Source organism: Brachyistius frenatus, unplaced genomic scaffold, assembly GCF_029030835.1.
Source record: "Brachyistius frenatus isolate BFR_SWC_R1_liver_20210118 unplaced genomic scaffold, ASM2903083v1 Contig_2, whole genome shotgun sequence".
Lineage (NCBI taxonomy): Eukaryota > Metazoa > Chordata > Actinopteri > Embiotocidae > Brachyistius > Brachyistius frenatus.
In genome coordinates, this window is record NW_027210601.1 from 6930191 (window position 1) to 6954228 (window position 24038).

At 42.6% G+C, this 24038-nt stretch overlaps 1 protein-coding gene across 3 annotated transcripts; it reads right to left on the reverse strand.

Annotated features, from left to right (window-relative positions):
- Positions 1-533: 533 nt before the first annotated feature.
- Positions 534-23816, reverse strand: zbtb10 (zinc finger and BTB domain containing 10). 3 transcript variants are annotated; one of them, XM_069697298.1, is made up of 5 exons: positions 22788-23816; positions 14477-15503; positions 8596-8661; positions 5612-5787; positions 534-3882 (listed from the first exon to the last, which is right to left on the reverse strand). In XM_069697298.1, exons 1-5 carry the CDS (start codon positions 23529-23531, stop codon positions 3601-3603), a joined length of 2295 nt encoding a protein of 764 aa, XP_069553399.1. In that variant the 5' UTR covers positions 23532-23816; the 3' UTR covers positions 534-3600. The 3 variants fall into 3 exon arrangements, with proteins under 3 accessions (XP_069553399.1, XP_069553410.1, XP_069553420.1); XM_069697319.1 differs by lacking the exon at positions 534-3882 and adding an exon at positions 12082-12119 and having other exon boundaries at positions 5682-5787; XM_069697309.1 differs by lacking the exon at positions 8596-8661.
- Positions 23817-24038: the final 222 nt, after the last annotated feature.

The window sequence follows — 24038 nt, forward strand, 5'->3', positions numbered from 1 at the left end:
GTCAAAATAACACAAATTGGAGAACAATTGGCACATCATTTTATTTACCTAACATATTTGTTTTTAGAACATATAAAAATGTGTTGACATGCAACACTGTTATGTTTCTGCTGCGACGTCCTCACAGGAAGCACGTTGTCTCTATTATCCCTGTCTTTTTCATCTCTGTCTCCCTCTGTCTAAATAGACAGTCTGGTTCATTTTCCTCTTGTATGATCCATTTGTTGTCCCTCTATCATAGTAATAATAAGTCAAGCCTGCTTTTGGGAGAGGATACCCACTGGTACTAGTTTGGTAAACCCACAACTCGTAGTGTACACGACAGTTGTGTTTTTCTTAAGGTAACTTGATCATAAACTGAAACTGGCTTACAGTCTGAGGTGCATCTCTTTTCTATGGTTTTGAAAAGTATTCTGGGTGTTTAAATGATGATGATGATGATGATAAAGCAGGTATAGATAATGGATGGATGGATGAAATAGGTTAATCCTGACATCAGATCTCATTGCCGGTCAATAAGTGGACAAAAAGGGTAAAGCAATATCAAAGTTTTATTCTTAAAATGTAGTATAGAGAGGAACAGTAGTACAATTCAGACAGAAAAAAGGAGAATGTAGTTCCATCTTCGAAAAACCTTTTGATAAAAACGTAAAAAGAGTAACCTGAATTTTGCTTTGTGTTCGGAGGGCACTGAGGCGCGGCCCGAGTTTTGCATCACTGTTAAAGTTCGAGAGAAATTGAAAAATACAACCTTTTGCAACAGCGTAAAAAAATACAGCTGGGGAAAAAAAACCTCTGCTTTACATCTGTAGTGTTTTTGCTTTTGTTTTTCGTGTTTTTTTTTGTGTGTTTTTTTTTTTTTTGTCCATATAACAAATACAGCATAAAATCTAAAATGATACATCATAGTTTTTGAGTTTCATTCATTACAGTAAAATCAGTAGGATGGTAAATAGTATCAAAAGAACAAACAAGACAACAGGTTGGTGTGATGAACAAGCACACAGCGTGAACAGAGATAGAGAGAGATAGAGATAGAGAGAAAGATAGAAAGCGGATGGTTAAAGTTTACGGAAATAAACCACCACGGCAGGAGGTTTGCAGCTGACTGTCAATGTGTTCCATTAATTAAATCCACTAGTTAAATAATATATTCTTCATATATATATACACACATATATATATATATATTTATCTCATTCTCAACATATCTATATATATATATATATACACATATATATATATATATATCCATAATATAACCCCCTCGCACAGTGATTTGAAGGTAAAAGTGACACGAAGAGGATGAATATCTCTATGAATTAAAATATATCTTCTTCCACTGAGCGTAAAGGGATGTGACATATCTTCTGTATCATTAGCACTTTCAGTACATACTGTATATTCCACTGCATATGAACAGATACTGCTGTTCCAAGGTTTTAACCCGCAAACAATCGGTGTTTCTTTAGAAAATATGTGCTTAATGAAATAACAAAGGAGAAAGGAAACATCTGTGGAAAGGACAAAATTAAACAAAATATGTTTCTAGAGTAAAGTGAATGATTCTGTAGCATAAAAACATTTAAAAAAAAATCTCAACAATTACAGACACGAGCAAGGATTTTCTACACTAAGCAAGTATTCACCTGGCTTTTCTCATACATTATATTTCAACAATAATTAAAAACAACAATTTTGGTTGGACAAATAGAAATTAACAGTCTTGATTGCATTTTGGAGTCAATATATAATATTAAATAACAAAAACAAAACGTCTAATAAAAAAAAGTTGCGCATTGGAAGAAAGACAACAGTTTTTAGTTCCATTCAGACCCGCTTTTGGGGAAACACAGAAACAAAAAGAAAACTCTTTTCATGAACGCAAAAGTAAGTGCATGTCTATGAGGGCGCCATAGAGCTTCACTTTTTGTGGAACAAAGTGTTTTCTACCTGGCAGACCTAAAACAAACAAAAACAAATGTTTATCAAATTAAACTGGTGACATTTCTGTATACCTTTTACATACGAAAAATGGAGTTCTCTTAGACTTAAAACATCACACACCATGATTTCTGCACGCTTCTATGCCCCTCACAACCAACGTTCAAGTGATTCAAAATATATATATATATATATATATATATATATATATATATATATACACACTGTATTTTAAACCTCAGTACCAAATATAAACAAAAGCATACAGGTATTGATGTCCACTTAGGTCCTCAAAATGTCAAAGTACTGCCGGTAGTTCTACAAAAAAGAGAGTGAGTGAGTGTGTGTGTGTGTGTGTGTGTGTGTGTGTGTGTGTGTGTGTGTGTGTGTGTGTGTGTGTGTGTGTGTGTGTGTGTGTGTGCATTAAATAAAATAAAAAGCTTAATAACAATGGCAAAGCATACCTGATAGTCGCCGTAGCACAACAGTGTTCTATAGTTTAAGCTGATTACATATGCATAACTGAGTCAGTTTAAGCTTTATGATTATAAACATCATATATAGCCTGTAGGTCCAGTATTCTGCAACAAGCATTACAGCACCAAACGTTTCATCATTTGGCAAAATTCAAGCTTTAAGTGAAAGTCAAATGCTTTTTGTTTAATAATAAAGTGTTACTGTGACGCCGTGATTTGTATAAAGCTAGCAATAACATTTCCCCTTGTACTTTCATTTTTAATTTTTTTTTTTCATATATATAATTCATCTTTTTTCCCCCGCTTAACAACAAACCCATTGTTGTCTTTTTATTTTTTTATTATTTTTTTTTTAAGCATATTCAGTAGTTTTTGTTTCCTGCTAAATCTTGGTGTGCGGTCTGTTTGGCACAATATCACAGCCCTCTTAAATTAAACATAAATATGGCTGTGATACATTAGAGTCACAAAACAGATTTTTTTGGTTCCAAGATTTTTGCAGGGAAAGAAAAAGAAAAGAAAAGAAATATATAATATTTAGCGCGTCTAAACGAGATCTACAGAGCAAGTCAAAATCTTCCCGGGGAAAACGATGCTCTTCTTCCGTGTACTTCTACAAGCACCAAGCAAATATACTTTCAGATTGAGCAGACAGCAGCAGCCTTTACTGTGCCTCTGCTCACAGACAAAACAGAAATACAAATTATAGCATTTTGATAAGACCATAATAACCTCTCTTCATAAATTAAATAATTAACATTTCTTTGTTTAGATGATTGGCCTACCTCAACTCAAAAACTACATCACCCTGCCCAAGCCCCCCCCACCCCCCTCCCCAAAAAAAATGAAATAAAAATACATCACCAAAAACCTGATTCATCATATTATTTGTCGTTAGGATCGTTCTCTTGCGGGCGCTGGGCCCAGAGTTGGACACATTTGAATAATAATAAAATCTGTACATCTTGGGAGTTCCCACTCTAACAAAGCTTTTGTTAAAAAAAAAAATTTAAAAAAAAAATCCATCTTTGTCATATACTTGCACAATTAAGTAACCTCGAGGTTTGATAGCACTTTGGAGTTGATTGTTTACCAGCTAGTTTTTCGTATACATATATATTAAACATCAACTTTTTTTTTTTTTTTTTTTGACTTTGTTTCTCAAGCTTGTTAAAAATTCTTAGTCCTCTTCTGGGGCAGCACCAGCGTTGCCCTCACCCCAATTTGATTGGTCGTTGTCGGTAGGTTCCTCCCCCTCCACGTCCTCCCCTTCTTCACCGTCAAAGTCTTCGTCGCGTGGAAACTCCAGCCCCTCCAGGCCCTCCTGAGTGGCCTGGTGCGAGTCAGCGCAGTCCGCGCACACACCGTAGCGCCGCGAGCCGTGACGGATACCAACGCTGGCAGCGAGCATGAAGATCTTCTTGCACACCATGCACTTGTATTTTTTGTCCTTCTTGTGCACCTAAAAGAGAGGGACATGAAGCGAGAAGGAGAGGGTCGAGATTTGATTTCGGTTATTTTCCATTTGGAAGTTTGGATCCACTGGTTATTCGTCAACATGGCTATTAAGGAAAAGTTCGACATTCATTTCATTATTATAATGCCATTTGTTAAACCCCGACGAAAACGACAAAGTGGTTTTACGCGAGGATAACGTGGCAGATATAGTAACTTCTGGGCGTCTCTGCCGGTTGCCTGGCGACCTCCTAATGAAAGAAGGACTGTAGGGAATTACTGGTGTAATTACTGGTGAGAAACCAGTCGGCCCCATGTACATTGTCACAGAATGAAAACAACAAAATATAACCCGTTGGTGAGTTCAGAGCTGCCGATGCACACATTTTAAAAAAAAGTTTAGAGAGATCCGTGTGAGCCGTTTTCCATCGTTTCCCGTCATTACGCTCAGCAAAGCGAACAAGCCGCTAGCAGTAGCGCCAAATTTACTGTGCAGACATAACGGTGGCGTCAATGTTTAAAGTCTCAGCAAGAAAGCCAATAAGTATATTAACCTCAATAATAAATTATTCCGTTATGTAGCACTAGAGTACAGTTACTTTTTTTTGTTTTTTTTGTTAACCATTTCCAGACTTACTTTGCACTCTACTTGGGCTTTATTTGACCCACTTCATCCTGCTGCTTTGAGATATATTTCAGACTCAGGCGACAGGAATCATTACTGCACATTGTACGCTCTGGTCAAACAGTTTACGCTTGCTATGCGCAGGCTGCAGCACTGGTATATATATATATATTAATGTGTAAAGCTATTCTAGGCAGATTACCCATTTACGTTTGCTGCAAATGTGTATTTGCACAAAATACCTACGACGTCCGATCCAACAGTGAGCTCGGCGTACAGGCGTCATCTGTGCACAGACTGGAAAAGGGAGTCTATATTATTGCAGCCTTTGGTCTTGGAATGACTTGAAGGCAAAACTCAATCTGGCCTCTCATCTCTTAAACCAGTTTTAAACAAACGCTAACAGTAGTTTTTACAACAAAATGGACTAGAAAGCATCATTTGTTTTGCCATACATTTCCGATGTACATTCAAACCTTTTCTGTGAGGCATTATTGCTCCCGTACCACCTGTAATGTTTTGTTTCGTTGTTTTATTGTAAGTAAGTAATTGATGTGCACTTCCTGTGTAAATTTGCAGCCCTCTTGGCCAGCTTACCTGGTTCAATAAAAGGTTAAACTGATAAGATTATTATTTTTTTTTTTTTCCATTTCCTCAACAGGGAATTTAGATGTGAACTCAATGTAATAATCATAAACTGAATACAGCACAAACTTTCGATCACGTTAACATTTAATCTGCCAATGCCCAGTTGTTCTTTCAAGATGTGCTGCCAGGACAATGAATTCTTACTTCTTTAACATGTGTAATGCGAGACAGTCTTACAAATCCATTTGTTTTGCACCGCTTTGTGAGTGACCCAATACCCCCAACGTTAGAAAAGAGATATCGCAGCCAAAAAAAAAAAAAAAAAAAAAAAAAAAAAAAAAAAAAAAAACTCTACTTTTCTCACTTCCCTCGAGCAAAAAAAAAGCTGCCGGACGCACAACATAAGGTGGAGCGCAACGATGTGAGGGTGGCCAGGACGTTGGGAGTGTTTGGCAGAAGTTGGAGCATGCACATCACGCGGCGGCGAAAGAGGAGAGCGGATCCTGTGCATATGGGGACTCACCAGGGAATGTCTCTTTACGTGCTCGCGGCGGGTGAACAGCTTGCCACAGATGTCACAGCTGAAGGAGCGCACACCCGAGTGGATGATCAGGTGCCTCTTGAGCGTGCGCCGGTGCTTGGCGATGTAGTTACAGTGGGGGCACTTAAGCTTATTGAGGGCTAGGTGTGACGACTCGCCTGGGTAAACAAAAAAAACACAACAAAATAAACACACACACACACACACACAAACAAGCACACACGGAAAGGTCAACGAGAGGCAAGATTCTTCTCAAACATGAAACTTTAAGTGACATTTTAATTTGGCTGCGCTGAATGCAACTTTAAGCCAATAACGTTGAGATGGAACAAGACAATTATCGTAAAAGCTACATTTCCGTCTATAGATCTGCTGATGAGAGAGCAGGGTGTGTCGGGGACCAATATCCTGTCCATCAAATCACAAGAGTTGGGATGCAGTTACCATTACAGAGAATACAAACCACGAACGTAGATGCATCAGACCATTTTGTCAAAGCTACACAAGTTTATCAAATGATTACAGTCGCAGCCACGTTAACTTAACATGTTAACAGGGAGGCTGTAGCTCAGTCGGCAGAGTGGGTTGCACACTAATCGGAAGGTTGGTGGTTCGATCCCCAGCTCCTCCTGTCCACATGCCTAAGTGTCCTTGAGCAAGACGCTGAACCCTAAAATGGCGTGCCAGCGGTGTGTTGTAAGTCGCTTTGGATAAAATGTGATGTAATGTAACTTCACAGTCCTTCTCTGTGACTGTTGCTAGGTAACAGGTGCTCGTCTTCAGCTCAACTTAATGATGTTGGAGGGCTCACCGCGGCAAAGAACGATCCGTACGAGCAGTGAATGTAAAGCAGCAACGTGGATCTGTCTAGGTGGACATTTTATGGCAGCTTGTTAGGGGGGGGGGAGAAATTTGAAGACGACACCAAAGTATTATAACTGGAATATCTTCTACTGCCATTCAAATGATGCTGCGGCATAAGCACTAACTTAATGTGTCATTAAATTCATACCAACTGTAACAAACTACATTACACCCGAATGTTAATTAAAAAATATTGTGATTCCAAAGCAATTTTATGAACTGCTTATGTTGATTATTAGTTAGAACCATTTAGCTTCAATTTCCCCAAATATTGACCATTATAATACTCAGGGACAAGAGCTTACGGTATCATCACGTGTGTTTTTCAGGGTGTAAAAGAAAGAAATCCAGATGACATGGCAACCCACATTTTCTACATTGTCCTTCTTGCGATGTTTATGCTAACATGCCGGTGAGGACAGCTGGGCTCACAAATAAATAAGCAATGTATTGATTTTAAAAAGGCTCCAAACACAGTGCCAGTCTTCTCTGCCGACGGAGCGGGGTAACAGGGCCGATCCTTTTGTTTGAGCCAGGGAGCGCACAACAGAGGCGTCGTCAAGGTAGGTTGCTAGGGGGAAGGAGCGAGGGGGAGGGAGGGTTGATGAGAAACAGGTCACCTGCATATTCCCTGCGTGGGTGTGCATGGAGATGTGTTGAGCAGAGCAGAGAATCACCTTGTGAAAGTGCAACAAGCTGTTAATTAAAAGACTTACATTTTCACTATCTGCCATCAAAAATACACAGCAGACGAAACTGCCATGACCAGAGAAGAATCGACTTCATCTATATTTCTTTGAAAAGGGAGATTTTTTATTTATTTTTTTATATGTAAAACTGCTGGCCTGACAACGAATGCAACTAAAGCCTCCTTTTCTTCTGTGCCAATGTGTTTTCAGGCGATGCCTCAACTCCCGCGTGCATGTAGTGCATCATTTGGTTAAACTAATAAAAAGATGCTGTACCATATATAATATGTACTTAATGGTCCTTCCCTCCGTCCATCCACCTATCCATATTCCAAAAGGAGCTTTAAGGAACTAATTTCATTTGAGGTGATTACATTATCATTCATCTGAGCGCTATAAGCTGTAATCTTGAAACTTTTGTCCACAAGCCGCTGGCATCTGCAGTCTGGACATGGATCAAAACTCAAAATCAAGACGGGTGTAAATATCCAATAAGAAAAATGTCACGTCTCTTCTCCCATTTTTTTCAGTTCAGTTTATGTATGATTAAGTTCGGTTGTGTTTTAATGTCTTTCAATTTAAAGGGAAAAGCGGCTGAAATATTTCATACCGCATACTTATTGTACAAAGTATGGCGTATACACGCAGTACTAATCGCCTTAAAATATATATATATATTTTTTTTTTTGCATTAACACTAATTTAACACACTTTTTACATGTTATACCAACAGGACAATGCTACATGCTTTCCCAAAGATTTAATACTTCATTTTCAGTTATGTTCACAAATCTGTTCTACCGTCAACCACTGTTAGTTATTCTGACTGTGAGCAGCTCGTCAATTGCCTTTGTGCAATGCATCGTGGGAAAAAGTGTCCACCAATAGCGAACTCATATTTTTTAGTATGCATACTGACACTTTTGAACTTTCTGCATGAAACGCTCGTAGAAGTAGGGTATTGTTTTGCAACCTACGAGATTTCAGACTGATGGATCAACGACAAAGTCCGGGCTTTGTTGTCCACTTTTGCAGAGGAAAAGAATTTGAGACAGTCGCGCTTTTGATACGCGAGTGGACTAACTTGCTAAAACTTCCCGCGGCTTTTGCTCTGCTGCAACTCGCAACCACTGGAAGTTTACCCCCAGAGAAAGTGCCTGGACATCAGTTGTTGGGAAATTCCTGGACCTCACAAAAGGTCACATGCAGGGTCAACCACACCCTTAAAAACTGGTTGAACATCATTTCCTAAATGGAACCAGGGTGTTTGTCTGCTCACCTACTAAGGGAGGCATGTTAAATGGACCCGCCCACCCTGCTTTGAAAAGATGCATATTTCCAAAAGATTTCAAGATGGACTAAATTGGCCTACACTGGTAATTTAGCTGCAGTCGAGAGAGTGTGGCATCTTACCATTCTCCCAGGACTCTCCTTGCTGTAAGTCTTGGATGATGCTATACTGGATCTGATTGGCCAGCTCTGGGAAAGGGGGAGGGGACAAGAGGAGCAAGAGGGAGAAAGAGAGATGAGAGGTGGTTGAGAGCCTGAGGGGGCGGGGGGAAGGAGGGGGAGGTGTGCACACACACACACACACACACACACACACACACACACACACACACACACACACACACAATGTCTTGTTTACACCACTAACAGCCCCCACATGAAACAATGGACGTTTCAGTGAACCACACACACACACACACACACACACACACACACACACACACACACACACACACACACACACACACACACACACACACACACACACACACACACACACACACACACACACACACACACACACACACACACACAGGCCCCTACTGTATGTAAAGCAGTGTGTTCTCCGAGCCAGAGCAACAAGCTGACTCGGGCTCCAGCAGCGAGGGGGTTAATTCGAGAATGACAGAGTCGAGTCCTCACACGAGCTCGTCTTACACTCAGCTTTTGTTTGCACTTGTGCGAGCACCTGCGTGTGTGTCCGGTTCCTACAGCATCAGCGCTGCGAACCCATTAAAGATACGCCCCTGTGTGTGTGTGTGTGTGTGTGTGTGTGTGTGTGTGTGTGTGTGTGTGTGTGTGTGTGTGTGTGTGTGTGTGTGTGTGTGCGCGCGCGCCTGCATTCTCTCTGGGTCAATATTTGGAATAGTGAGGACAGCCCCAGTGCATTAGAGTGGATTAGGGAGGGAAGGGACTGGCGGCTTTGCACCTCTCAGGGATTTTTTTTTTTGGGGGGGGGGGGGGGGGCTTTTGTGGGTGTGGGTGTGTTTGTGTGCGCTTCAACAGAGACTAGCGTGTGTGTAAATGCATGTCACCCGCTCTGTGTGCCTGTGCAGCAGCCACCCTTTAAACAATCCCAACAGTCTTGTTTGGAGAAGACCCAAGAATTTACTGGCCACGAGTGTCGGCTGGCTGCGAGCTCAATGTAGTACGAGCAGACGGCGACGGCAAAGTACTTGTATCCTTAAAACCACGCTCACTTTCAACTGCTCTCGTTTTCCTGAACATGAGCACACCCGTGACTCTGTAAAGCGGTCTCCCTCCAACACTAGCTGCTGCTGCTGCCACCACTGTCAGTTTATGTCATTACCAAGAACCGACTACTGCTCGTCGTAAACTGAAGTTTTGGAGTGTTTGGACTACTTCTCAGACAAAACAGAGACACAAAGAGAGGTCTATAAAATTGCAGCAGACATTTTTCTCCATTTTAAAAAGGCTAGAGCAAGAATAAAATTCAACTAAATAATCTACAGTAAAAAATAATTGTCGTTTGCAGGCCGAAACATTTACTTTTTTTTTGAAGAACTTCTTTAAAACAAGAAAAGGAACAAAAAAAAAAAAAAAATGTAATACTTTTAAAACAAGTAGATATTTTGAAGGGGATGGAAAACAAAATAGCAAAGTGAAGGCCACCATTTGGGCTACTATGTTTCCATCCATGGAGCATGACTGCACAGATCAAACTAAAGCAAAATGAAAGCCAAAAGTGTGACATCACTGTGAGAAACTGGGACAGTTAATATTGCTGGATGACTATTCACAGGCTCAAAAAGAAAAAAAAAAAAGAAAAAAAAAAAAAGAAAGCAAACTAATGCAAGAGGGCCGTGTAGTTTTTCCATCATGACGGTATGCAGTCTCATTTTTTTGCGGCTTAAAGCAAAATTTCAGTAAAGTGTAACTAACATTTAAGAGGGCGTGTGACACGGATCCGGAGCGAGTCACTACAAACGAGCACTGTACGCAGCAAAAGGCTAATCAATGCAAGATAGTAGAACGAGACTGTGGGAAACACTGTCACACGCTAATACAAAAATAAATAAACTTTCTGTCCATAAATGCTACTGGACCACTGGGGTGAAAAATGGCATTAATATGCTTTTGGATGATCTATCTTTAGATCATTCCCGGATACAGCAAGTCTGCAACCAAAAAGGTGGCCACATGTTTCTGTAACATTTCATCTTAATTCAGCAGAACCCCAGTGTACAAAGGGCTGGCTCCAACATCTGATGAATCATTATCTCACTCACAATGGTACTAATAGAAAAGAATTTTGATATTTGATAGAACGGGAGGGAAGGCGAGTAATCTTCCACAGAGAGTGGAGAAATGTGCGACTACACACCGCATTACTGTCAACAAATGACAAGCTCACATTTGTCCCAGCAGATATAATTTACATGTGACTCTACTTTGCCGTCTCTGCCCGTGTCCCCTGTTCTTTTTTGGACGGAGATGTCAGCAAAAAGGCAAAGGAACCGAGAAAACACTTACAACTGGAACTGAAAAACTCTATGTACAAGTATGACATCGCTGATAATCTACCCACAGAATTGAATGCAACTTCCCGTGTGCAACATTCCCACGAGGCCTAATTTTACATTTTTATTGCATTATATATATATATTTTTTATAGTATTGATAATAGCTCATTTACACCTTCAGGTGTCATTTTGGTGATCGCGTTTAATTTCTTTGATGCATGTCGAAATAAAACTGACTTGACATGATATTATTAGGCCACTTGGTAATTTCTTATGGCTTACAAAAACAAAACAAAAAGAGGCCCCGCTCTCACCCCAACATCAAACAGCACCAGGATGATTTGTTGCACATTTCAGCCTTAAATTCTCTGTACGCCACTGCTCTCAGATGTTTGACAATGGAGCGTCCATTCGTTACAGACATTCACTGACTGTAAAGACTGGGATGTGGCGGTTTCTGGTGAGCCTGTCTAAACAGCCAAATCTTTTCAAGGCCATCGAGAGATTCATATTCACAATCTGTATCCAAACTGTAACCACTGCGTGAACATAATCCGGCATATGAAGCAAATGGAGCAGTTGGACACAAAAACAGAATTAAGGAGTAAACAGCTGCCTTGAAGCCTTTTACGTTGACTAACAGCCCACTCAAAGTCTTAGCCATATCTTCATCTGCAAAAGTACATTAAATAGAGACATGGAGCTAAACAACAAAGATGGCTGCGGACTCGGCCTACAGAAACACTTACTTAAGGACAGAGTTTGTCTGCAAGTGTGCTATTAAAACACCGCGGATCACGGCATGCACACATTAAAAAGAGCTCTGCGAGGAGTTGGGAGGCACTAAGAGCATTCGAGCGCATTTAGGGAGTGCTGGGAGAAGAAATGTTTCCCCTGCTTCCTTCATTATCCTGCATCAGGGAGGGCTTCTCGGTCTCGGCCCCACACAAACACGCACAAAATGTAGTTCCATCTCTATTTCTACACACACTTTGTGCCTCTCACTCTCCCCCTCCCCCCCGTCCATACCACTCCACTTAATATGCGATATCATTATGGTTACATGGAGTGCCGAGCTTAATGGGACCAACAGAAGGAGGATGCTGGAGCTAAGAGAAGAGATTACCAAGAGCACTACATGTGTATGTGGACAGGATAGGATGGCTGGAGCAATGGATAGATTAAGAGATAGAGAGGGGAAGGTAGCAAAGTGTCAACAGAAAGAGAAAAGATGGAAAGGACAGAACAGTTTTTTATCAAATTGGAAAAGGAGGAATAGAAAACTTATTGAATGCATGAAAGCTGCTATAAAAAAAAAAAAAATTAAAAAAAGGTCAAAGGGATTCAAGGTTTTTTTTTTGCCAGTGTAAAGCAGTGGGTTAAAGGCAACTGCAGGAAATGGAAAATTACACATTTTTAAATCGTACAAATAAATGATCTGTAACTCTCTTTTAAAAAAAAAAAAAAAAAAAAAGAAAAAAAAAGACATTTTCATAACTTTTACTATAAAACACAATACACTTGTCTAAATCATTCAACTGCGACAGATGTAAATGAAGACAATTAGATATTTTCCAACATCTTTTTTTTCTTGAGACAGAGTCTCGTGCAGCGACATGACAACACAGTTTTCACACACACCTCTCATCTCTCCAGGTGAGCATTAACTTCTGAAGGCTCCTGCTCTGCAGTGATTAGTGGAGATCACGCCTAAGACTGACTCACTTGTTAGCTATGCACAGCAGGTTAAAAGCTTGAAAAGCAAATATCTTGGCTTTGATGTGCAACAGCGAGGTGTTACAAAGGCGGTAAATCCATTTTTTTTTTTTTTTCCATTTAATTTCATCAGACAAAATAGTGTTCACGCCGGTGTTACCCACTGTTGGCAGCCATCGACCATCCGGCGATCGTATATTTGACCCGATTGGATAGGCCACAATAAAAGTGACAGCTCATTCATTTAAACGACGCAATGCTGTCCCCAGAAGTGAAGCAGGGTGACCTGACGGCTTTATCCCGTTCACGGACTCCTCCCCTCGCACATCGATTGACTGTCGTCAATAATTGTTCAAACCCACGGGATTTCGTTTCAGTATAGTTCCAAAAATATCAAATGTGAAATTTGGGGGTATACAGGTAGGAAATTGGTTACTGCTTTTGTGGGCATTATTTATTTTTAGAGCTAGATGTCAGAACTGAGCTCCCGTTTTGATTTCGATTCACAAAGTCCGGGATCAATTTGTTTAGATTCAGTTCGATTCTTTGTGGTTCACTTCCATCACATAAATAGCAAGGTTGCATGAGGCACTTCTCAGAATTTACCCTGGAAACTTCAATTTCTTCTTTCTGCACGTTATCGTGTCTCGCTAGCATTAGACTTCCACAAACTCGTATTTAATGACCAGAGAAAACATGCCAAATACGGAGCACCGAGAAGTGTGCGGTCAGTTCAGCTCTCGTAGCTCCAAGCTCTACATTAGCTATGAAATAATCCGATTGAGCAACTATCAAGAGTCACGGTAGACGCAACTGTTCACCGCTTACAGGAACTCCATGACTCAATGCCGACATTGTAAAATAATTGTTTATGCAAGTTGTAACAACTCGCTTAACACAAAGTAGACATTTTATACATTATGCAGAACAAACTGAGCCACTTACAACAAGGTTACCATTAGTAACCTATTTCAACACCATTAATTAAAGAAGGTGCAAGTGCATACATTGATCTCAGGATTTTATAAATTGGTTATGGATCATTCAAATAAAGAGCGTGATCAATCAGAAAATCAATTAATTTGTCCAGGCCCAATCAGCTTCAAGTGTTGAAACTGAGTGTGGCATTAAATTAAAAACTTAGATTTTAAACTGATGGCGATGGCAGAGTCGATGACAAATGAGGCAGAGAAGCAGCTAACTAGTTTGTAATGCTGTCTGACATAACTGGTTATTGTTTCTGTAGTTTTAGACAGAGTTTGAAGATTTACTCCACAATAAATCTCAGAAGCTGGATGAGGATGGAGGGGTGGACAAAGTCCTAACATGAACTTCTATTGCTAAATTCAAACTTGTAGTCGAAGGGCCCACCAAAAGGGCTGGCTGATTATTTATACCGCCACATTTCTGGTGATTCCTTCAGAGTCTCCTTTCCAAAAGGAGAATGTTTGGCAGGATTGGTCATCATAAAAAGTTACTATGACAACCTCTTAAAAATATTCTTGATTGATCGTGGCCGTTATGAAGCTTTATAAACTGGAAGCTATTTAAACATGCAACGCAGATTTAACTGAATGACGAAGTTACATTGACGTCTTGATCATAGGTTGCAAAGATCCTGCATGTACATCTTCGCCCATAAAAAGAACCATCCGTCTTTCTCTTCCAGTGAGTACGACTAACAAGAATGAGTCATTTGAGTTATTTATAATCGCCATTAAAAAAAATAAAAAACAAAAAAAAAGGCGAAGGACTGCGAGTCGAGGGTGTGCGAGGTGTGTAAAAAGTGCAAATGTGTATCTTACCTGCATTTTCGGAGAGGGAGGAGAAGTCCTCTCTGGGGAAGGAGGCCGAAGGCTGGATGAACATCCCCTCATCGAATCCCTCTTCGGGTTCTGGTGGAAAGTTGTAGACAAAACGCCGTGTGGTGGTCTGCTTTTTCCTCCGTCCACTTCCAGCTGCAGCATCCGTCGCCTCTCGCTTCATGGCAGCGGGCGCTGCAGCAGTGCCACCTGTGGCTGGCTCGTTCCAGACGAAGACCTGCGTCTGGCCACTCGCCACCCGGGTTTCATTGGTCTCTGCCGAATCCGACGAGTTGTCATTGTGGTGGGTCCAAGAGGCTCCGGGGGTCACCAGGGCACAGCCCTCACCCCCACCCACTGTCACCTCGATGTCACTGGTCTCCTCCTTCACCCTGCCGGTTTCCTCATCTTCCTCCGTTGCTTCCTTTCCTTGGTTGGTGCTGGCCTTGATCGAAAGCTTCGACAGGATGCTCGTGGCCCAGAAGTTGCTCTGCTTTCGGTCCAGCCCTCTGTGTCCCTCTTTGGCTACCATCTGCCTCTTGTTGTAGTCCACAACCACTGAATCCGGAGCCTCTTGCTTGATGCTGATATTCAGGGCATTCTTTATAAAAGCCCTACACGACTGTACAACCTCGGTCATCTGGAGATAACTAGCAACAGACATCACCTCAATGGCATTTTGGCTTGTGAGCAGCAGATTCCCAGAGTAGAGAAAGTCGAGGATAACCGAGAAGCCCTGCACAGCAGCAACATCCAGGTGCGTGACCGTGGCCTGGTCCTGGGCCTCGCTCTTGGTCAGACAGTAGAGGGTTTTGAAGTAGCGGCTGCCTGCAACCAGGATGTTCTTGTGCGCGCGGAACACCTGGCCGGAGACAACTATGTTGACGTCGCAGAGGATGCCACTTTTGCGTTGCTTGTCCAACTCCTGGAGAAGCTGGTAACAGTAGGAGTTCTCATGGGGCTTGTTGCGGTAGTCTTCCTCTGAGCAGTTAGTGGAGGGGCTGGTGTTGTCTGAGGGCCTCACCATCTCCTTTTAGATGAAAGAGAGAAAGAAAGAAAGAAAGAAAGAAAGAAAGAAAGAAAGAAAGAAAGAAAGAAAGAAAGAAAGAAAGAAAAAAAAAAAAAAAAAATGAGCAAAAGTGTGTGCTCACACAAGTAATTTGCAAAAGCAAGCTCAAATGCAATTATGCACAAATATGTTTTCCCTTCCTGTAATTCTGTCTTTACAAAAACACACATATACACCCTCTGGGCTGCTGGTGTGATACGGTTGCACCTGCCCGTTGGGCGAAACAGGTTTGACAGGCTTCTGTTAAAAGAGGAGGTGGGAATGAGGTAATGAAAGGCATATTATTTTAAGGCTGGGCAGTATTATAGAGCCCTATAGTCATTTTGTTTCCTCATTCAATGTTCAGCTGCATAACTCTTAACACACACACACACACACACACACAAACAGAGAAAAATGCAACCATATACAGGATGACATGCAAATAAACACAGAAAGGTGATATACACTCTCCCAAAAGGGAGCTCAACTATTTATATTCCTTTTTTTTTTTTTAAATCCTACATTTTCCAGATGCCTTTTGATAGCACCGGGGAACTTGTCCAAACTTGATGCATTCAAAACTCTTCGATGAGGGCGTGAGGTTGTGGTGATAGAACGATGCACATTTTAAAATAATCAAATGTGTAAAACAACAGTGATACCAGTTACTCCAAAAAACAACCCATTTGAAGTTTCATGCATAAACCTTAACACAATGCCTCTTTGTACAGGCATTTGTTCAGATATCCACAGCAACACAAAAAAATATATGAATACCAAACAAAAAACATAAACGCTAAAGATCATTAATCATTATTTTAGACGTAGACAAATAAGCAACAACCCACCATTAGATGAATGACGGATTGTTGCTTCTTCAAAGATAAACATTAAGCATCAACGCAGAGACGCAGGAGATGCTCATACTTTATTTTGTTCGATAAAAACGATGTTCACAACTTTTTCCTTTGGAGACATAATATGCAGTTGAGAAAAGGTGATAAACGGCAATATATGTTATTTGAATACTCAGCATGTCAGAAAATGTTTAAAATCAATAATACTGTAACATGACAATATCGTATCGTGGGGTAACTCTGGTGATTCCAATCCCTGATTGATTTAACTTCTTTCAGGACTTGTGGTCCAAATGGAGACAAAAACTAATGTAAAAGCACGACTGCGTAGAAGAGAAATGTACATGGAGCCGAGGTGCCCAAGGGCCATCTTACCTATGTGCGACATGGATTATAATTCTGGTTTAAGGCCACGATCTTTCAGAATCCATCGTCCTCCATGGCTATTTTTTACGTGTTTAAAACATCTTGGTGGCTTTTATTTTCTTTAAGGTAACAGTAAAGAACTGGTTTTGTCATTTTGCCAGGAGCATACAGTATTTCAAGACCTCATTCCCTATAATACTAGAATTATTATTATTTATTTTTTTTGAAGACCAGTCAAAAGAGGTGGAGGTCCATTTTTCATGATTAATAAATATTCTCTCCAATTTGTCTTTGGTTATCACCTCCAAAAGAAAGACTCTAAAAAAGTAGATTTGCGAGATTCAGCATGTTACACGCATATTGTGGGGGAGGGGGCGTGGGAGTGGGAGGAAAAAGTGCCAGCCTGGTACGGAGCAGAAGAGAAGGGAGTACACGCGCATGAGTATGCTTACCAAAAGCATGGCATCACACGAGACCCACATAGACTAAACTGAGGTAAAGCAGGCATGTTCACAGACAAAATACACGGGCCAATCAAAGCCAGAAATTTAAGTACAGTCAGAATATGTATAAAACAGTATTATAGTTTTTCCACGTAATACGCCCAAGCAGGGCATACATCTCTGGCTCATTTTAGAATTGCACAGCAGATGTCCTAATCCAGAGTAATTCACATTGCTCGAGCCCTGCATTTTTTTTTTGCCCCCACCCACCACCATCTCTGCCGCACGCGTACCCGCACGCACACGCACACGAATACACAGAGACCAAGCTGCCTACACATGCACACAGCTGGGGTTTCAGCTCGAGTAATTCAGATTAAATCCATTTCTCTGGAGGTCCCCACCCAGCCCCCACCCACCCACCCACCACCCCTACTCCCTCCACACTGCAGCTCTTGTCCAGAGCAGCCCGGGCACACAGGACAGTATAGGGGGGCTTAACATCCTCTGCCACAGCTGGAAGGGGGGGGTGGGGAGTGGGGATGGAGAGAGATGGGATAGAATAAAATGAGAGGCAGAAAGAGGGAGAGGTGGAAGGAAGCTGGACACACTTTAAAAAAAAAAAAAAAATAGCGTGCGCAAAGACAGAAAATGCGAGGAGACGAGTAGAGTTCTGACAGAGAGAAAAAAACAAAACGTAAATACAGAGATGATAGAAATAACATGAAAAGAAGATGAGAACTGCTCGGTGCACAGGCTGATAACACACAAGTCAGTCAAAGAAGAAGAAGAATAGCGTGAAGCGAAAGAGAGAGGGCCAAACCTTTGAGCATTGAGAAAAAGGGCGGAGGAGAAAATGTGGAGTAGAGGGGCACAGAAAGCAAAACGCAATAAAGAAGGAGTTGGGTCACCCCATTTTAGCCTTCACAATAGCCCGTGTTCTCCCCGAGGCTTATTGTCCACTCACTGTGGGCCTTTGTGAAAAGCCTCTGCACTCACTCTCTTATTACACAGCAGCTCCCACTCGCAAGCACAGAAAGGAGCCATGGTGCATGCGGGTGAGGCTAAGAGGATGAGGAGAGGGAGAAAAATGATTTCCATGATATACACATCAAAGCCTCTGGAGGGACACGGTCATCATGTTGAGTACTACGGTGGAATATATTGGTGTGGTGAATGGCAAGAGAGCTATCGCAGAAAGAGGAGTCGGATATGCTTTTCTAGATGGTCAGTGCTCGCACAATTTCTGCTGCCTCGTTATCGTCTACTGCTCTCGTCTTTAGAGAAGTTTAGACCGAACAAGCTTTCAACTTGCTCTTTAGAATCATGAGACAAAAATACCTTCAAATGCACCTTTAAAAAAAAATAAATAAAGAAAAATAAAAACAATATCTGAAAATTAAACCAATGTCAGAGATGCCATAAATAAACAAGAGTTGTTTGAGGATGTGGGAAATTGGAGACCCATTTTTTTTAATCATTTTAACCATGAAACCATCCCCCGACCCCCAAACGCCATGACTCCCCATAGCTTTTATCCACGCTAAAACTTGACAGCTTGCATGGCTTGCATGCGTGCACCTTTTTGGGAGTCAGGCTAGGACAGCCTGGTACTGGATAAGTTGCGCCATACTGGCCTCATCAGCAGCAGCATCATCCTTTCTCCAGATGTGCCACGTGTGAGCTGGGAGCTTAGAGAACCAGCAGATCAGCTCTGCACAGCAGATGCTGGAGGCAAAACCAGCCTGCGCCAAGAGAGAATGTGGGGACAATATCTACCCACCCCACCCCCTGCTCCCGCTCCCCAGTCATGACGTGGCTAGCTTTTTATTTGAGCCAGATATTGGTTCGGGGTGGAAGTATGAAAGGCAGAAGAAAGAGATTGCAAAATCCAAGAGGGTGCTGTGGAAGAAGAATCCTTTGATCTCCTTCAAACATTAATGCTTGAAAATCTACAGTGAAGAAGCCAGTAACAGTTGATTTACAGGTGGATTAAACAAACCAAGATGGCAATAAATTCTATCTTATTGCTGTGCTGACTACGCAGACAAGATATGCTGCAACTTGGAGAAAAAAAGAGTGCTTCAACAAAATAAACCACAAACCCAAACAAACCACAAAGCCCCAAGGCCAGCAGATCCATAACAAAACCTTCAGACACGCCTCTAACAGATCATGTGTTACAACACCGTCCCCATGCAACATAATGACCCACTGGAGCCAGTTTTTGTTTACCTTTTATGCATACGCGTCCCCCCACTCGTACGCGTCCCCCCACTCGTACCCCCCCCCCCCGTACCCACCATCAATCCAGTCCCATGACCAGCCCTTCCCTGAGGCCATCTCCACCAGGCTTTCCCTAAATCCCTACATGTACTGTATCTGTGTCGTTCCCCCCCGCCCCCCAACTCCTCATCCTACCCGTCTGTCCCCAGATGCTAGAACAATACCGCAGTGTGCATTTGGCCCAAGGTGTGGGAGGGCTGCACTGAGTGTCTCCCTGCCTCCTAACAATGCTAAAAAGCCAAGGGGAGGGAGTCACTGACAGATTCAACCAGAAGAATTCTCCCTCTGGCTCCACCCCACCCATTCCCCTGACCTGTGGCACCCAATAAACATCCCATCTATCTGCAAGGCACCAGGGCGCAATGGGTGGGTCCCCTTTCCGGTTTGGGGAGACGCTCTAATAATGAGTGTCTTAAATAACACGGAAGGGTTGAAAAGTACTTGTGATTGAATTTCCTTTCTGAGAATGAAGTGTGACGCGCTGATCTTACACCCCATTTAAACCGACAAAGTAATGGAGGTGCGACATTTGTTTGGCTGTCAGTGATCAACATACAGCAACTGACCAGACTACGTGATCTTAATCCTGACCAACGTAGCCTGCTGGGCTATGGTGAACAAGTGTTAATTAGAGATGGAAATTAAATTAGTTATTGATGCTCAATTAAAAAAAAAAAAAAAAAAAGAAAGCGTAAAGAAAGCAAGCACTTGAGTAGTAAGACAAAACCAGATCGTATGGTGGGCTTTGTGGTGAACTGAAAGCGAAACCAGTTTTATGTGACTATTACACAATGTACCTCTGTGTAAATGCAGCTACAGTTATAGAAAAGAGTTCCTGTATGTAGCCATGACAAGAGACTACTCTGTGACAATGTGGGTTTAATGCATGCTCGGCTACCCTACGTCATGCATACGTCTTCTGCATTAAAATAGGAGTAAGAGTAGTTCTTTTTTTTTGCATCGAAAAATAAGGGGGAAACCTTCTGAGAAAATAAAATGTAATTATGCCCGTCGTACATTTGTGATCTCATATCTGATGTCACAAATCCAGAGGTCTACTCTTGCCTCATCATAACCTTTTACCAAATGAGCACAGATCACAATCTGAGCACAAGACATCATCTAGAGAATTAAGGACAACAGCCCCCTTCTCCAAGATACCCACATTTACCACAGCTGTCCTGGTGTGCTCGGACTAATTGAGTTAGCTTTAACAAATGCAGCAGAGGCCTGACTAACAGCAGGAATGGGTGGACAGAACAAAACGCTGCCTCATAACACAATAATTCCTCTTTAATGTACTGCTTCACAATGCAGCCTTGCTTAAACTGCTGCTCATTATTTCAACAGTATTGTATATATGAAGATGACGGTTTTATGTTGTTGTTTTTTTTTTTTAACAGGCACTATTAAAAAGATAAAAAATATTAACTGGAGGACAGATTCTCCCAACAGCAAAAAAAAAAAAAAAATATTCAAGACAAATCAGACTTGAAGCACTTCTAATAATGCAGCAGTGGGAGCTCAGCTCTATCCTCCTATGAGGAAGTGGCCTGGATAACCTCTCAATACAGTGTCTGGGGTCCTTGTTGCTAGGGAAAAGCCACACCAAGCCCCTAATCCACTCCTACTGCTCTCCTTACCAATTAGAGATGTGTACAAGTTATTGGATCACTTTAAGTCATTCTGATTAGTGACTGCGTGTACAAAGGGAGGAACTAAATGTAGTAGTGAAATCCTCTTCGCTCACAAATTAGAGTCGAATAATAGCCCGCTCTTAATTCTCCTGACAGCTCAGACCATTGTCAGGATGAGGCTGGATGTGGCTATGCACAGAGGACAGTAAGTACGTTTTTTTTTTTTTTTTTTAACCAATATAGGACCGATGGGAGAACTGCCCTTTGATACCAAAATGTGCTGCCAAGTCTGTCCTCCCTGTTTTTATGAGGTCACTAAAAATGTACTGTAGAGGTGTGGCCAACGGTGCAATAAAAAAAAAAAAAAATGATGAACCAATAAAAAGAGCTTATGCACATTGATAAAAAACACACAAGTCAAATATAAAATCAGCTTGAGTGTTTTGAATTAAAAACATTCGACATACTGTTACACGCCAATTAAATTAAGACCCTCAATTTCCAATCGGTGTGAAAATACTGTCTTTTGAATACAGGGCGAGTCATTATTTACAAGGTATGGCTGACACCAGAGCCAATCAACACAGAAATACAGATGACAGGTTCAGGTGATGCCGGTGTCATTCTGCTTACCTGACATCTATTTGATTCATTCAAACCTGTTCAAAAAGGTGGTCCCCCCCCTGTGGACAAGCCAAGCTGTCAGCCTCAGGGCGACATGATTTACTTCCCCTCCTCTCGTCCAGCCCTCGCAAGTGACACCATCTATGGATTTTGGGGGGTCATTCTCGCACGATGCCTCTAATTTAGCCCTCTTCAAGGGAGGACGAAGAAATGCGCCAGAGGTCACGGAGGACTCCCGGGCAGCACAACTGCATGAGAGGCGGGGGAGGGTCGGGCCGGGGGGGGGGGTTAGGGGTGCGGTTCCCCAAAGGCTACCGGGGGGGTCGAGCCCTTGCCATTGCGTGACCTCTATCGAGCTAGCAATCAAGACTACTTGCTGATGCGACAAAAAAAAAAAAAAAAAAGGGGGTCTGCTGTACAGCGTGCATCAAATAAAACGTCATTATTTGTTAATTGCCTTTAAAAAAATTAAAAAATAAAAAGCCGGTTTAAAACGAGATCTACACGATATACTGATATACTTCATTGAGGAAACTAGCAGGTGTCAAACTGGAGCAGGTTTAGTTGTCTGTGTAACGTGACCAGTGGGGAAAATAAAATAAAAAAAAAAAAAAAAGTACAAATGTAGGCTTCAACTAACCCACACTGGCGAGTTGTTCAGTTTTCAGGAACTCCCTCGCCTCACAAGGGGCTTTCCGCTGCCGCCGCTGGCCACCTACCTCCGGCTACACGGCGCGGCTAAAAAAAAAAAAAAAAAAAAAAAAAAAAAAAAAGCTAGGCTAGTCGTTAGCTCGGGTTAGCAGGGCTGATGCTAACTAATTAGCCAGGAGAAGGGATCGTGTGAAGCTTAAGAAGTAAGAGCCTATTTTCGCTTTAAGTTGTTTTAGAAGTGGGAGAAACTGCCATTACGAGCAACAAACAACAACAACAACAAACAAACAAACAAACAAACAACCTAATATATGTCCTGACAAAGTGTGGAGGATATATTTAAACGTTACGTAGTTAAGTAAAACATTTTAAATAAAACCCGGACCGAGCTAACGTTACCTGTTTGGTGGGGTCGTTCCTGCCGTGCAGGGAGGACAGGTGATGTCTCGACAGCAAGGCCCGCTTGTAGTTGCGGCTGCCTTTCACAAGCTCGTCGCTGTTTTTAGTGGCAATGTTGTGACACCAAGAGCAGGACATGAGTCCCGTCTCCTGGCAAAATTTGAGCCATGGAAATTCTCGCAACCACGAAGCGTGAAACGGCGAGTGTTTTTGAAGCAGCGTCTGCGGTCTCATCTCGACCCCGGACCTCCTGGAGCCCGTCTCTCCTCCTCCTCCTCCTCCTCCCCTCGAGCCGTTTTCGCACTTCTGTCCGTCGGCGTTGTTCGGACCGTCCGCCGCCGCCGCCACCGGCAGGCTGCTGCCGCCGCCGCCGCCGCTGCTGCTGCTGCTGCCGCCGCTGCTCCCCCTCTCCTCGGACCCGTCCTCCGCTCGCACCGAGCCGACGCGATCGTCGCCGTCCCCGGGTTCCAGGCTGCCCCCTTCCGGGTCCTCTTCCTCCTCCGCCTCGGGTTCCGTGCTGTCGCTGACAGACCCGGCGCCCTCCGCTCTCTTCTGCGACGGTCCTTTCGCCCCCAGATCCCTGTCCTCCTCTTGATCCGGCCTGTTCCCGTTAAAATGTCGGTCTTGACAGGCCGGGGCCTCCCAGCTGTTACAGTTCCCCCCACCGAGACCGCTGGAGCCCGTTAACCCAGCTAATCCACCTCCTCGGAAAGCCAACGACCTGCGGTTTCTCTCACCGGACATTTTTTTCTTAATATATATTAGAATCTTCACTTTCTCAACAGTATCCACCTCCGGCAAACAAACAAAAAAATATTGTATTTGTAAACGATGTGTTTTCCGAAAGAGATGGCCCCGTCGTCGTTTCTTTTCTCCGCTTTGGCCCTCCCGGTGAGAGTATGTAGGTTATGCGGAAATAAATAAAGGTTTTAAACGCATAATGAATTTCAGGGTTCTCGCTGCGTCCGCGCAGGCCCCGCAGAGGTCGAATGGCAACGACTTTCCTCCCCACAATGCACCTCGACCAGAGAACGGGGGGGTTGGAGCGGGAGGGGGCGGCTTTTAAAGGAAGATGGGGGTGCTTGTGGATCAGCAAGGGGTCTTTTGTGTTTGAAGGCTGCACCCATTTTCCGCATGCTTTTCATCTTTTGGTTTTCCATGTATTCTCAGCTCATGAACGCTGACTCGTATGCCCCACTTTGAGCCCTTCAGCTAAGCGGGGGGGGGGGGGGGGCTGTATTATTCTTATGC

Bases quoted from the DNA above. Each gene is read 5' to 3' on its own strand.
- zbtb10 (XM_069697298.1), bottom strand. From the start codon at position 23,531: ATGTCCGGTGAGAGAAACCGCAGGTCGTTGGCTTTCCGAGGAGGTGGA. The intron at 5,788-8,595 runs GTAAGATGCCAC...TTGTTTACCCAG, and splicing joins AGGAGAGTCCTGGGAGAATG to GCGAGTCGTCACACCTAGCC. The intron at 3,883-5,611 runs GTGAGTCCCCAT...CCTCTCTTTTAG, and splicing joins ACGTAAAGAGACATTCCCTG to GTGCACAAGAAGGACAAAAA.